At 36.0% G+C, this 13,212-nt stretch overlaps 1 protein-coding gene across 2 annotated transcripts; it reads right to left on the reverse strand.

The window, feature by feature from the left end:
* Positions 1–9,085: 9,085 nt before the first annotated feature.
* Positions 9,086–12,838, reverse strand: LOC127083006 (D-cysteine desulfhydrase 2, mitochondrial). Of its 2 annotated transcripts, XM_051023240.1 has the most exons (7): positions 12,679–12,838; positions 12,204–12,500; positions 10,853–10,895; positions 10,371–10,718; positions 10,109–10,238; positions 9,792–9,968; positions 9,086–9,499 (listed from the first exon to the last, which is right to left on the reverse strand). In XM_051023240.1, the coding sequence occupies exons 1-7, from the start codon at positions 12,709–12,711 to the stop codon at positions 9,268–9,270; spliced, it is 1,260 nt and encodes a 419-aa protein (XP_050879197.1). In that variant the 5' UTR covers positions 12,712–12,838; the 3' UTR covers positions 9,086–9,267. The 2 variants fall into 2 exon arrangements, with proteins under 2 accessions (XP_050879197.1, XP_050879198.1); XM_051023241.1 differs by lacking the exon at positions 12,679–12,838 and having other exon boundaries at positions 10,849–10,895; positions 12,204–12,502.
* Positions 12,839–13,212: the final 374 nt, after the last annotated feature.

Below are 13,212 nucleotides of genomic sequence, written 5' to 3' on the forward strand. Positions count from 1 at the left end.
ATCCTCTCCCCAAGAATTCTTCTTGAAAGTTTCCAGTTTCTTGAGAACTTTTAATAGGATATGCCCACAAACCTCTTTTTACAAGGATTTGAAGTTTAATGGCTAACTTTCAACCAAACTTGGAGTTTTGACTAGCAATTTTCCAAATTTAATCATAGTTTTACACGGGTTGGCTTTCGAATCGAGCTAAGATTTTACACGGGATGATCTTGAACCAAGATGATATTTTACATGGGATGATCTCAAAGCGACAAAGATTTTATATGGGCTTAACTCAAGAATCTTGCATTAGATTTTACACTGTCTGATTTCGGAACCGAATGAAACTTGTACACAGTATGAGCTCGGGAACCTTTCTGGAGATTTTGTTGGTAGATCTTCATGAACCAAACGAGAGCTTTTGCAGCAGGCAAAACTCACGAACCAAACTGAGACTTTCTAAGAAAATCTCCAAACCAAACAAGAACTTTAAAAGGTATAGCTCACAACCAAACAACTTTTACATAAGATACTTTACTCAATAGATAATACATTCTAAGGTAAATTACAAATATGCCCTTCACTCAGAACAAAGATCCCCACTAAGCACAAGAACACTCTCACAGCATTAAGGCAAAATTCAAATGAGAAAAAGAGAAATTTATAGAAAAATATGAGAGAGTGAGAAAGTAGGATCAAATATCATTTTTCAGAGTTGTCAGAAATGGTAGAAAAGATCTTTATTTATAGGTCAAGCATGGTATAAATTTGGAAATAATCCATGGGATATTCAAGTGTCACAATCAATTAGGCTAATCGATTATTACACCCAAAATGGAATATTTTGATTTCTAGCAGTTGTCGCCCATTAAGAGACTTGCTCCAATCAATTGTGAGTGTTACAAAGTGAAATAATTTATTATAGCACTAGAGTTAATCAATATACTTTATAAAATGTACTTCTAATTGATTAGACATTTCCCTAATTAATTAGCTAGGTCTTTAAAAACATTTTAGGTGGTTTTAAATTATTAAGAAAGGCTTCTAAAAGGGTTTTGTGTGTGTGTGTGTGTATGTGTGTGTGTGTGTATGTGTGTGTATGTGTGTGTGTGTGTGTGTGTGTGTGTGTGTGTGTGTTCGAGTGAGTGTGTGTGTCTGTCTGTCTGTCTGTATGTATGTCTGTGTGTGTGTGTGTGTGTGTGCGTGTGTGTGTGTCTATGTGTGTGTGTTATTTTTCCTTAGCAATTCTAGAGTTACCCTTATGCTTTTACAAGACTCTAATCACTTAGACAGACATGACCAGGCGGACTTTCACACTTCCTATATTTCACAACTCTGAAGCTTCAAGTATTGGCATCCTTATCTTTGACTTTAGCATCACACAAGAACTTTGAGTCTTTGGCTTGGTGAGGCTTTAGATGTCTTCAATTTGATTGCCATCGTCAAAGAGTTGAGAGACAAAACCACTGAAGAATCTTGAAACAAACGTTTTCACTTCAATGTCATTGGACAACAAGTTGACTTCAAAGAGATGAATTGATGCTTAAGGTAAGTCTTATTTGCATATGAACAAGATCATCTTCAAAAGCATAGCTTGATAAAAACATCTTGGTATTGGGAGCATACACGACTTCTTGAGATATCTTTAAGAGGTAAGGAGTTCACTAGATATCATTGGATATTAGGTGTTATCATCATCAAAATCAACCAAGTGATTACAACTTTGGTATCAACAAACTCCACCACTTTGAATCACCTTGACAGTACTTGCAAGTACATATATCTATAATGTTGACTCACCACTGCATCTAGAGTAGCTAGCTACCAAGAGGGACGCGTCTGCCTTTTCCACTTTATGTTACGTTCTCTTTGTTTGTGTGTTAGCACTATATGGTTTGATAGCTTTATTCGTGCATTTGTGGTGTTTGTGATAGTGAGACCTCGATTCTTTATGATGGGGCTTTGATCTCTTTGGTTGTACGCCATTGGCATTTATGATAGCACCCCTTAGTCACTGTTACTTTTATAATCACAAGGAAGAAATAGATTTTAGTGGTAAAAAATTATGGGATAATGTTGTACATCATATCAGCGAATCATAGATTTACATATTGGTCCAATTAACGTAGCCATTGCTTATTGATTGTTGGGGATGTAATAGTTAGATTTGACTTTTAGATGGATTAGTTACCTGCACATATCCAGCTAGGGTGTCACGCCTCACCTATAGGGGGCTAGATAGCCATGTGTCTCAACTTCATGATTAAGTAAGCCACATTGATTCTCGTTGCTATGTTTTCACATTCCTTTTGGTCTTGCCACAACACTTTGTATACCTAATTTGCTATAGATAAGTGAACACTTATTGTCAATGGTTCATCATGGATGTTATGGCATTTAAGTTTGAGGTGAACTAGGGATTCCATTATGTTTAGGGTCATTGTGATGAGTTTTTCCAAGATGTAGTTATAGACGCTTTTGTAAGGTACTATAAGAAATTGTGAGGTTATTGTCCTGGTGTCTTACCCTTCTCCTAGGGTAACAATTAGTTCAACATACCCCTTGGGATGGGTTACCTTGCTACTGAAGGCTTGCATTTCGGATCGTTCATAGGAATATAATTTCTCTTATCTTTAGTCCCATCTTTTTGAAAAATGTGAGGAATTGGCTCCATCAATAAGGACTCGGGACACGTCAAAATTTTCAATTATGGTCATGATCACTAGTGGAAAGATATAATTTGTGACTCCCCCCCCCCCCCCCCAACACACACATGCGTACACACATACACACATACGTACACACACACACACACACACACATTTTCAGTGTCGCAACATCTGAGGATTGGCTTCCCCGACATCCCAACTTAAGTGTTTCCTTTCTAATTGTTTATGACCATCATCTCAGCGATCTTCCTATCCATCATCCCTTTTGAGGGGTTACTCGCTCTTTGGACACTCCAAGTGATGGAGGTGACGTATTTATGCTTCCCTTTATGGCCTTATTCTTCTTCATTGCTGGTCTCATTTCCCCCTTTGGTTATGGCAACAACTTGAATGGTCTTCTTGGTGTATTTATTCCTATGGGGGCAGCACTTCTTCACCGGTAAACTCTCTCGACTTACCTGACCTTTTTTATCATCTCGGGTGTATTCATCAAGCCACTCCTTCTTAATTAGTCCTTCTATTTCACTTTCAGCTAGATGCAATCATTCGTGTTATAGTCATGACTCTTATGGAAAAAGAAGTACTTGAACTTGTATGTTCATAATGATTCATGACCGGGTAAGAATTCCTAATTTCAATCTCCTTAAAAGCAATAATTGCACACTCCTTAAAAACTTTCTCCCTTGAATTATTCAGGGGAGTGTAAGTTAAATTTGTATCAGGGGTTGCGTTCTCCTTCTTCTCTATGACGACTACCGTCTTTTTATGGTGTTCGGTTAAGTCCAAAATTCCCCGTTTCTCGGCTTGCTCCCTTGCCCATTAGTGTTTCTTCATAATTGATGTAAGTATATTCCCTATTTAACAAATCTTTTAAGATATGGGTTTCCTCAAGCCCCTATTTTCTCATAACATGTAGTCTTATCTTTACCCTCTTTCAAATATCCAGCATTTGTACCCGTCATACTTTCCTATGGTCTATTTTTTCTTGGATTAATTGCAATTTTGGTTCCTCTATTTTGTATTTTTTTGAGTTTTGGTCTCCCTTTTGGGGGACTAAAATCCAACACAAAAACTCAAAAAAAGGACCAAAAACGTGGAACATTTTCTATCGAGGATGCAAGTGGATAAAGGGTTTCTTTTTTCTATGGTACCAGAACATCTTCTTCATACCACTCTCTCCTTCGAGGATGACAAACCTCTGAAAGAGTATGACTACTGCTTCCCCTTCAAGATTGGGGGAGGGGTCATATGTCTTTAGTGACGACCGCGAGCGGGTGACCTTTGAATTTCTCCTCTTGGTGTTTATTTCCTAATAGAGACCAGTTCGGGAAAGGCTGCTTGATTTCTTTGGGATTCCACCTCCTACACAATATTATTCTTTGTATTAATGTGTTATAGGCTCTCTTCAATTTTTAACATCCTTCCTGGCAGGAATTGTTAACTATGTTTATGCACCAGATTGTAAACAATGTTCAACATATCAATAGCTCCTTGCACCTTGAGGTTAGCCTGTAATAATTGAAGGTCAGTGAGTGTTTCTTGTTCAAGTATCATACGTAGTGGTGGAGGTCAATGTGAAGGTTTTCCTTGATGAAATTTTTGTGTGGATTCGAATAGCATAATAATTTGGAATACTCTTTCACTGATGCTTGGCGGAACATGATCTTGATGTGAAGGAATGGAAAGAGATGCAACCAAAATTAGATTATCCTCTATTTGAGGAAGATAAGGTGGATTTTTAATAGCTTTAGCAGCTACATCAATATCTTTCTATTGAACGGAGGGTCGATTGGCTTTGGATACCACCATGGTTGATAAATCTAAACAAAAATTTGTTGGAAAGGAAGTTGAAATTCGAGGAAGAATATCAAAAAATAAATATTTGAAGTTCTAATAGAGGAGATCATGATCTCTATATCGGATGAGATTTCAATATAGAAATATGTGGGAATCATATTTTGATTCCCACATAACACGTCATTGTTTTATGGTGGAGGCAGAATTGTTGGGTGAATGATGAAGTAGCGGTTGTTGTAGTGGTCTTGAGCTTCTGAAACGGCAGAGAAAGAGATGGCCTGCAAGGTTAGCACTCCAAAACCTAGGTCAGTGAGAAAATTAAAAGTGATATGAGAGTGAGAATGGATTTGAATACCTATTAATGGCTATTTTTTCCTCTTAAATAGTTGGAATAATTAAAATAGAAAGTGCAGAGTGAGGCATGGATCACAAAAATCCCAAAACCAACAATTTATCTAATATGATACATGTCGTTTCGGAGGTGTATTAGGAGAAATGATCGAGGAATATGGATAGAGGGAAAAAAGCTTTCCTCTCACGATTGAGGGATGACTTGGTCTTTCCACTCAATACTTTCTAGGAGGAATGGGAAAACTTTCTCCTGGATTTCTAGTCCAAGCCCAAATGATCTTCTATAAATGCCCTGATTCCAAAATGGATAAGGGGGTCACAAATTTTCACCAGACACCCACTAAAAGAAATTTTCTCACGAACCTTGTGTGAGTAGGTTTTCCTTAACTTCCACTTACCGCAAGCACACCAAAATTTGTTAAGAAAGATGTGGGCATCTTTATTGTGCTCAAGCAAGAACATAGATCATTAACCATCCATAGAAGCAACACTAGTATAACATCTTGCATCCTACGCGAGCATGTTATCACCTTCAATTATATATTTAGCAAGTACATTTGGCGCCCACTATGGAATTCGCTAATGAGGTCCCTTTAAGGCCGAAGTTTTTTAATGAGGTGCCTTACCCTTTTTACTATTTGATATGTACATGTTAGAAATCTATGTTATACCTTCACTGAGGTATCCTTTCCGTGCTATGCAGAAATATACGTTGGACCTTCTTGGAGGGATCATTGTTGTCATGTGAGGAAATATACGTTGGACCTTTATTGAGGGTTTCTTGCTTCCCTATGAGGCCATAGACATTGGATCTTCAGTAAAGGATCATTGTCCCCCTAGGCAAGATACGATGAACACTCATTGAAAGATCCTTATCGTCTAACGAGAAAATATACATTAGACCTTTATTAAGGGGTCCTTGATGCCCTATAAGGCAATATATGTTGGACCTTCATGAAAGTTCCTTTCCACCTTATGAGGCAGTATAATTGGACCTTCATTGAAGGACCAATGCCCAAGAAACATTGAACTTGAGGAATTTGTCTCAAGCGAGAACCTTTCACAACTAAGGGAGCATAAAACCTCAAGAACTAATTATTAAACTACAACAAAACCAAGCAACATTAGATTAATTATGTAACACCCTGAAATTTTATTTAGAATTTTATTTAATTTTTGGTGTATTTCCAAATTGTTTGTGCTATTTTTAGAATAATAATAATTTAAATTAAGAGTTTATTTGTTTAAAAATAGTAGAAATAATAGGAAATTTAAGAATTATAGTTAGTTAGAAATTATGGGATTAATAAATTAAAATTATGAAACAAAGGGAGGTAGATAGAATTAATTAAAAATTAAATGAGTTAGTGAGATACAAATCAATAAAATAAACTAGGGTTTTGTTTTATATGAGAATAGAGGGATTTAGAGAACATGTATCAGTGTTGAGAAAAAGGAGAAAAAGAGGCAGACCCTAGGAAGGAGAAGTGTAAAAGTAGAATATTCCATCACCAATAAATCAAGGTTTTTGGCTCAGTCGAGGTAAAGGGAGATTGTTCTGTATTTGGTGTTTAAGTTTTGGAATAGTGGAGATTCCCTTAACCCCTTTTCCTTTTATGGATTGTTATTCTTAAATCATGTAGGGTTTCTTGAATCAGACTGTCAACGATGATAGGCATCACCCATGTGACAGTCAAGCTGTCAGCACCTCACGATGGGCGTAATTTCCCTCATACCATCAGCGAGTGATGGGTAGGCATACCCATGGGGCGAAGACCTGCATGGTCGTGACGGACCAACCATCGGCCCTATTTTGACCGATTTTGATGTTTTGATGTGATTTTTCGTAGAGATTCTGATTCCTTAACTTATTACATACCGTTAAGTGATAATTGTTGAGAAAAGAGATTTGTTTGTTTATGATCAATTTAATTGATAACCCTTCGTAATAGGCAATGTTGAATATTGATGGTTTAGGTTCAAGGTGAACCAATGTTTTAGCCCTAACCAGCAGCGTTTGATATGTTTAGGTTCAGAAGAACCAGTGTTAGCCCTAACCGGTAGTTTTTATATGTTTAGGTTCATCGGAACATGTGTTAGCCTTAATCGACAATGTTAATAATTGACGTAGAAGTTTTGGATGGAAAATTACATTTGTTTGTAACATCATGCATCATGTATATCGAAGTTAGCTTAGGATTTTGGTCAAGTGTTCAGGACTTTGGTCCAGTGTTTAAGACTTTGATCCAGTGTTTAGGATCACTCAGTAACATACCTCTGATATCCAATGATGGTACTACATGCATAGGAGTAGAGGAAATGAGCATTGCATATTTAATTGTGTGGATTGTATGATTGTATTGACTGAAAATGATGTTTTAGACTATCCTTGTTGTTTTTACACCATTTGATTTATGGAATTTATTCTCACCCCTTCTTGTTTTCATGTTTCTAAATATCTACATTATGCAAATAATTCCCAGGTAGAGACTGAGGAGTGATAGATGTTGTTTATAGAGGATGACGTAGTTGGCCTCTTCAGCTGTTTTGTTTCTATTTTATATTTTTGCTAGATTTTATTGGCTATTAGTACATTTCAGATTTTGCTCTGATATTGTAACATCGGGTTGGGAATACTTTGTTATGTCCTATAAGTTGTTTTAAACTGATTTCTCATGCTATGTTTGAAATTTAATTTTCCACTTTTGGAATGAAAGTTTAATATTTTGTCAATGTGATACCCTTATCACATTTTAATATTTTATAACCTATTATCGGGGTTTATGGTGTTATAAATTGTCATAAATGCTTCAAAACTCGAAGATGATGATTGCCAAATAGGTTTAAACAACAGGAGATACGAAAGGGCAAGTAGGATCTACATTCTAAGCAATGCTGAATGAACTCGCCCTCTAAAGTATTTTCTTATAGACTCGCCTTTAACTTTGCTTAAGGGACTTGTCCCAAGTATCTTCTAGGGAACCCGTAGAATTCTTAAGACGATAGTATGCTCGATTTAAACCACATTTCCCTTTCCTAGGCCTCGTGCTTGAGGGATTATGGACTAGGGATAATTTATTAGGCCTAAAAGGAATTATATGTGATGAAACTAAAGGAGGAGAGCGCCGAATGAAGTTTGGTCACACAAGGGATCCTAAGTATAACAAGTCACACAAAGCGTACAACCCAAGGTGATCTCCCAAAGAATCAATCGTGCTTAAGCTCAAAACCAACAACCTATCTTATATGATACATGTGGTTTCTGAGGTGTCTTAGGAGAAATGATCGAGGAATGTGGGTAAAGGAAAAATTTGCTCCTCACACAATTAAGGGATGATTTGGTCTCCTCTTCTTCATATTTCTTGGGAGGAATGGGAAACCCATCTCCTGACTTTCTAGCCTAGACTCGTATGATCTTCTATAAATGCCCCGATTCCAAAATGGAGAAAGGGGTCATGAATTGTCACCTGACACCCAATGAAAAAAGTTTCTCACAATCCTTATGTGAGTAGGCTTTCCGCAACTTCCATTTACCCCAAGCATTCCGCAAAGGACAATATAGGCATTCTTATTGCATTCAAACAAGCACAATAATAATTCACCATCAGGGAAATCATAGTAATATAGCCTCTTGCATCCTACGAGTAGATTGTCACCTTTTGTCGTACATTTAACAAGTAAAATCAATTATTCAATTAGTCTCTAATTATTCGATGAAATATATATTTTCTACTATTTATGTTGTTTAATTGCAACTGTATCAATTAAATTTCATGTTATGCTTCTCTTAATTAATTAAATATATTATTTATATTATACTTTGATAATATTTAGGTTGTTTGACACTTATTACTTAACAATTATAAGCTCGTATGCTTAAAAAGCCTTGTTTCATAAAAGCCATTTTCTCTCAAGTTTATAATTTACTTTTACTAATTTACAAATTTTTATATGTTAATTCAAATAGCTTATAGTTTATTGTTTTTTTCAATTTTATCTATCATATCTTAACCAAAAAAAATAAAAAATAAAAATATTTTTTATATTATTTTATATTTATAAATTAGTTTAACTTTTAATTTTACTAAACTCTACAAATTCAATCAATTAAGTTATTCATTATCAATCATCCATTTATAAGCTATCAACTATAAATTCATCGGTTATAAATCACCTTATCAGTTATTCATTTTTTTTTCAAAAATAACTTTATTAATATAACATTTTCTATAACAAACATGTGCAATAATAAGGGTAATTTTCTTAGTAATAGGATAGGAACAAAGAAGAATGGTATAAGCCCTGGAAATTGAGAAAATTGAACTTCGACCATACTGTGCAGTAGGCATAACATTGACACATATTCCAAAAGAAAGAAAGAAATAATACCAAAAACTGTATACTCCAAAAGAAAATACATCATTTGGATTAAAAAAATAATTCAAAACATCCTTTTCTAATAATGATTGAGTCACTTTTTGAGCATGCCAAAATAATTTTTGTACCTCTGTGCTAACCCAAACATGCCCAACGTGCCTCCGGTGTGAAGCATCACCACTTCTGCTCCTTCTTCATCCTCTTGGCTAGAGAGAAGCATTGCCGTTTCCCAAGCAGCTAATGTGTAAACAGGATCCACTAGAATCCCAGTTTGCTGCGCAATTTGCTGACATACTACCATTTCGCCGTCCAAAATATTACCAAATCTAGAAATGCCAAATAGTTGATTGCGATGGAACAAACCAAGAGTTAGAAACCAACTACAAATGTTCCTTCTTACAGTTTCTTACAACTACTTTGACATGTTAATATGAAGAAGTTGCAGATGAATTAAGTCACCTAGTTATTGTTACCATCACAAATATGAATGACCACTATCTGAATTATTTGCTGGAGGTGTATTTTTTATATATACCACTAACAATCTAGTTGCTGCAAAGTCTACGACATCTTTATACCATATAAAAAAAAAGAAATAAAAAGTCTATAACATCTTACTTTCTTGGACGGTCACGTTCCACCCAATTCACAATCCCAGCATCTTCTTTGTTTACGTCGTGGTCAATAAACTCATCATTGAAATGCTTACTGAATTCAGAAATCAAGTGTTTTTCCTGTTTTCGGTACCCGTCAATTTTATCTGCCAGCATAACCGCATGTACCTCCCACGGAAGTCTGTAAGGAAGCAACATATAGCATTACTGAGATTTAATGTAGCCTTTTCTGTTATGGTTCAAAACGCAACATGAACAGTTTCAGGAAAATTATTCAAAAATACTTTTAACTAAACTAGCATTATACAAACTGATCCGCACCCTAAGAAAATTGCTGCAAGTCCTATACCAATCGCTGTTGTGCCAGTACCAGCATCCACAACAAATTTCACGGCCTTTTGTTTTCCAAGTAAATGATTTTGTGATAAGTATTGCACTAACCGAATTATACCTATACAAAGAAAAAACATTTTCATAAAGTTCTTTCCGCAACAAATCATTGAAGTTAACGGATATGCATTGTTAAGAGAAAATGATCCCAAAGATATGCATTGTTGTTTTTCAAACTTCAACTTCCCATTACCTAATAGAGCAACAGAATCACCAGCCCCTTCATTGACAACTAAAATCTTTTGAAGATGGTTTCCCTCACTTCTACTTGCATCCATTTGCATGAAATTTGGAAAAGTAGAGGATTCAGCTGTTGAAGAAGCTTGAATGATATCACTGAACCATAGGACAGAACCAGTGTTTCTGGCCACTGACCTAGCATAGTTCTTTAGCATGTCTTCCCTGTTGGCGTAAATAGTTCTCGGAACATATGTGACATTTCCGTATATTGTAGACATCAAGTTATAGCCAGTCAAGATTTCAGGCTGCTCTCCTCGTAGAAGCAGATGTGACATAATCCCTCTCTCGGCACACAGAACAGCTGCAAAATAAGCAAATCATGATAATGGGAAGTAACATTAACTATTAAGAATTAAACATAATATCCACCAAAAGTACACTTCCCTCCTGAACAAAAAAAGCATAATGTTCAGCATAAACCAGAGAGTTACCTACCAATAGCAGCTGTGTGAGCACTCTGACAACCTCCACAGGTAACCTAGAAAATGTTGTTGGATGTTATTTGATCTTGGAAATCCTAAAATAGTTCATTGCGTAACAGAAAAAATCACTAGGAGTATTAAAAGGAACAAATTGAAGGACACTGGGAAACAACCATTTGATCAACCTGCAGAGAAGCATCTACAATCTGAGTTTGAGATATATAACCTTTACACTTTAAGCTCCTAGGATATGCATATATACATATTGTTCACTAACAAAAAAATCTGATATTATTATCAGTACAGTTATTCAAGTAACTTCTGAAGTTAGTAATGTATTGAGTGATGTGGTCTCCAATAAAGGTTTACTCTTTTTTTTATTGTTTAACTCAGAGTAGTCATTCCCATTCCCAGATAGCGGCGGCGCGGAGCGGCCAACACCAAAAGTGGGATAACGGGATAGTGTAGCGGGATGACCGCTCTATTTGATCTTTTTTTTGTACAAATTACATATAATTAATTATAAACATATATTTAATGTAAAATTAAACAAATAACTCAACTCATAAAATATTCATAAATCAAAGGAAAAGTGACTCTTAAAATGCATAAAAGGAAGGTTAAGGTTGAATCTCAACTCAAATTTGATTGAAAAACCCAAAATTAACCTTAAAACGTAGTATATTTAAGGGGTAATTTCGGTCTTTTAGAGGGAAAACGTATTAGAGTTTGGCCTAACCCACCTTCACAAAACCGACTTGTAAGGTGAGGGGGTCACTCTATATAAACTCCACGTTGGGCGGCTCATGGTCCGATCAATAGGCTCGGATACCATATTAGAGTTTGGCCTAACTCATTTTTACAAAACTGGCTTGTAAGGTGAGAGTTGTCACTCTATATAAACTTTTATAGGCTCTATCTCTAACCAATGCGGGACTTAGGATTTTTCCAATAAAAAGGATAGTGGGTCAGAAACCGCCGGGCCGGGAACCGCTATGCCGTTGTTTACTCTAGAGCGGCCACTATAGTGTTCTACACCGCTAAGGCTCTTCCCATAGCGGTCGGCCTCCGCTATAGCGGGATAGCGCCGCTATTGGCAGCTATTGACTACTGGTTAGCAGGAGTCATTATTTCTATATAATAGGAATTACTATAAGAAAGAAAACTTTGAAACCAACATTCTGAGACTAATACTATGCTTGAAAGGAACCCTAATTTTACTGATAACCCTTATTTTAATTGATATAATGAATTCAAGGCTTGAATTTTGGGACCAAGGATATGAAATCAGGCAAGACAATATTATAAGCTACCAAAGACTAGTAATCAAAGAAATTGTTGCAATGAATTGAAGGACAATTTACCACATCAGTAACTGAATAGTCTTGAAGTAAGGGAAGCAATCCATCCAATTTTCTTGCTTTATTGCCGTTAATTAGCGGATGCAACAAATCATCGCGCACCACATAAAAACTCTTGGTATGTTTAACATTGGCATCACCAAAATCTGGATTGGTGTTCAATTGGAAGAAACTACTACCATCCAATCTATGTCTGTGAACTACTTGATGAATTTTAGTTTCAGGGGTTGGCAGTGTCCATCTTCTGTTGAGTAACTTTTTCATAGACTCCTCAGTTAGAGGTTTTGGTTTTGAAATTACCTATGAAAGGGAAAAGTTACCGTAAAAGCTTTAATTCTAGAGAGAAACAATTGATGTATTTATGACCTAAACAATCACATTATAATCTGGGTATGTGGTATGATTATTCGTATTATGAATTGGAAATTGAAATGAGATGGATTAGAACGATGAAACTAAGGATAAAAGAAAAATGGACCTGGAGAGTGTTTGAACAAAGCTGGTTTCTCATGTGAATGTAGTTCACTGTTGGCAGTTGAGAAGTCTCTTGTTTCACCGGTCTTCCATTGAAGTGGGTTTATCTTATGGAGAAGAGACTCTCTTTTTCGATAGAACACTATGGAATTAAAATCCAAATCTATCCCAATAAAAATCGCAATAGACATGATAATTAGGTTTTTTTACAAAAATAACCTACTTTTTTAAGAAAATTCCCAAAATACCTCTGGTTTCAAAAAAAATCCAAAATACCCCACTTTTAGGAGGAGTTTCTAATTGAATTGGCGACTCCTCTTAAAACTTGAATGGAGGCGCCAATTGGATTGGCTAGAGCAGGTGCCCTAGCCAATCCAATTGGCGCCTATGTGTAGGTTTTAAGAGGAGTCGCCAATTCAATTGGAGACTCCTCCTAAAATGCATTTTTTGTCTTATAAATAGATGCGTTGTGTGACTAATTGTTCCACATCTCATATAATCATTTGGCTATCATGTTTGGTGTTCGTCGCCGATACGG

This window comes from Lathyrus oleraceus, chromosome 5, assembly GCF_024323335.1.
Source record: "Lathyrus oleraceus cultivar Zhongwan6 chromosome 5, CAAS_Psat_ZW6_1.0, whole genome shotgun sequence".
Lineage (NCBI taxonomy): Eukaryota > Viridiplantae > Streptophyta > Magnoliopsida > Fabales > Fabaceae > Lathyrus > Lathyrus oleraceus.

What these genes read in the sequence shown, in the direction of transcription:
- LOC127083006 (XM_051023240.1), bottom strand. Translation starts at nt 12,711, where the DNA reads ATGAGAAACCAGCTTTGTTCAAACACTCTCCAG. An exon ending in CTTGCAGCAATTTTCTTAGG is followed by an intron (nt 9,969 to 10,108) that starts GTGCGGATCAGT and finishes GCTTCCTTACAG; the next exon opens with ACTTCCGTGGGAGGTACATG. An exon ending in GAACGTGACCGTCCAAGAAA is followed by an intron (nt 9,500 to 9,791) that starts GTAAGATGTTAT and finishes TGGCATTTCTAG; the next exon opens with ATTTGGTAATATTTTGGACG.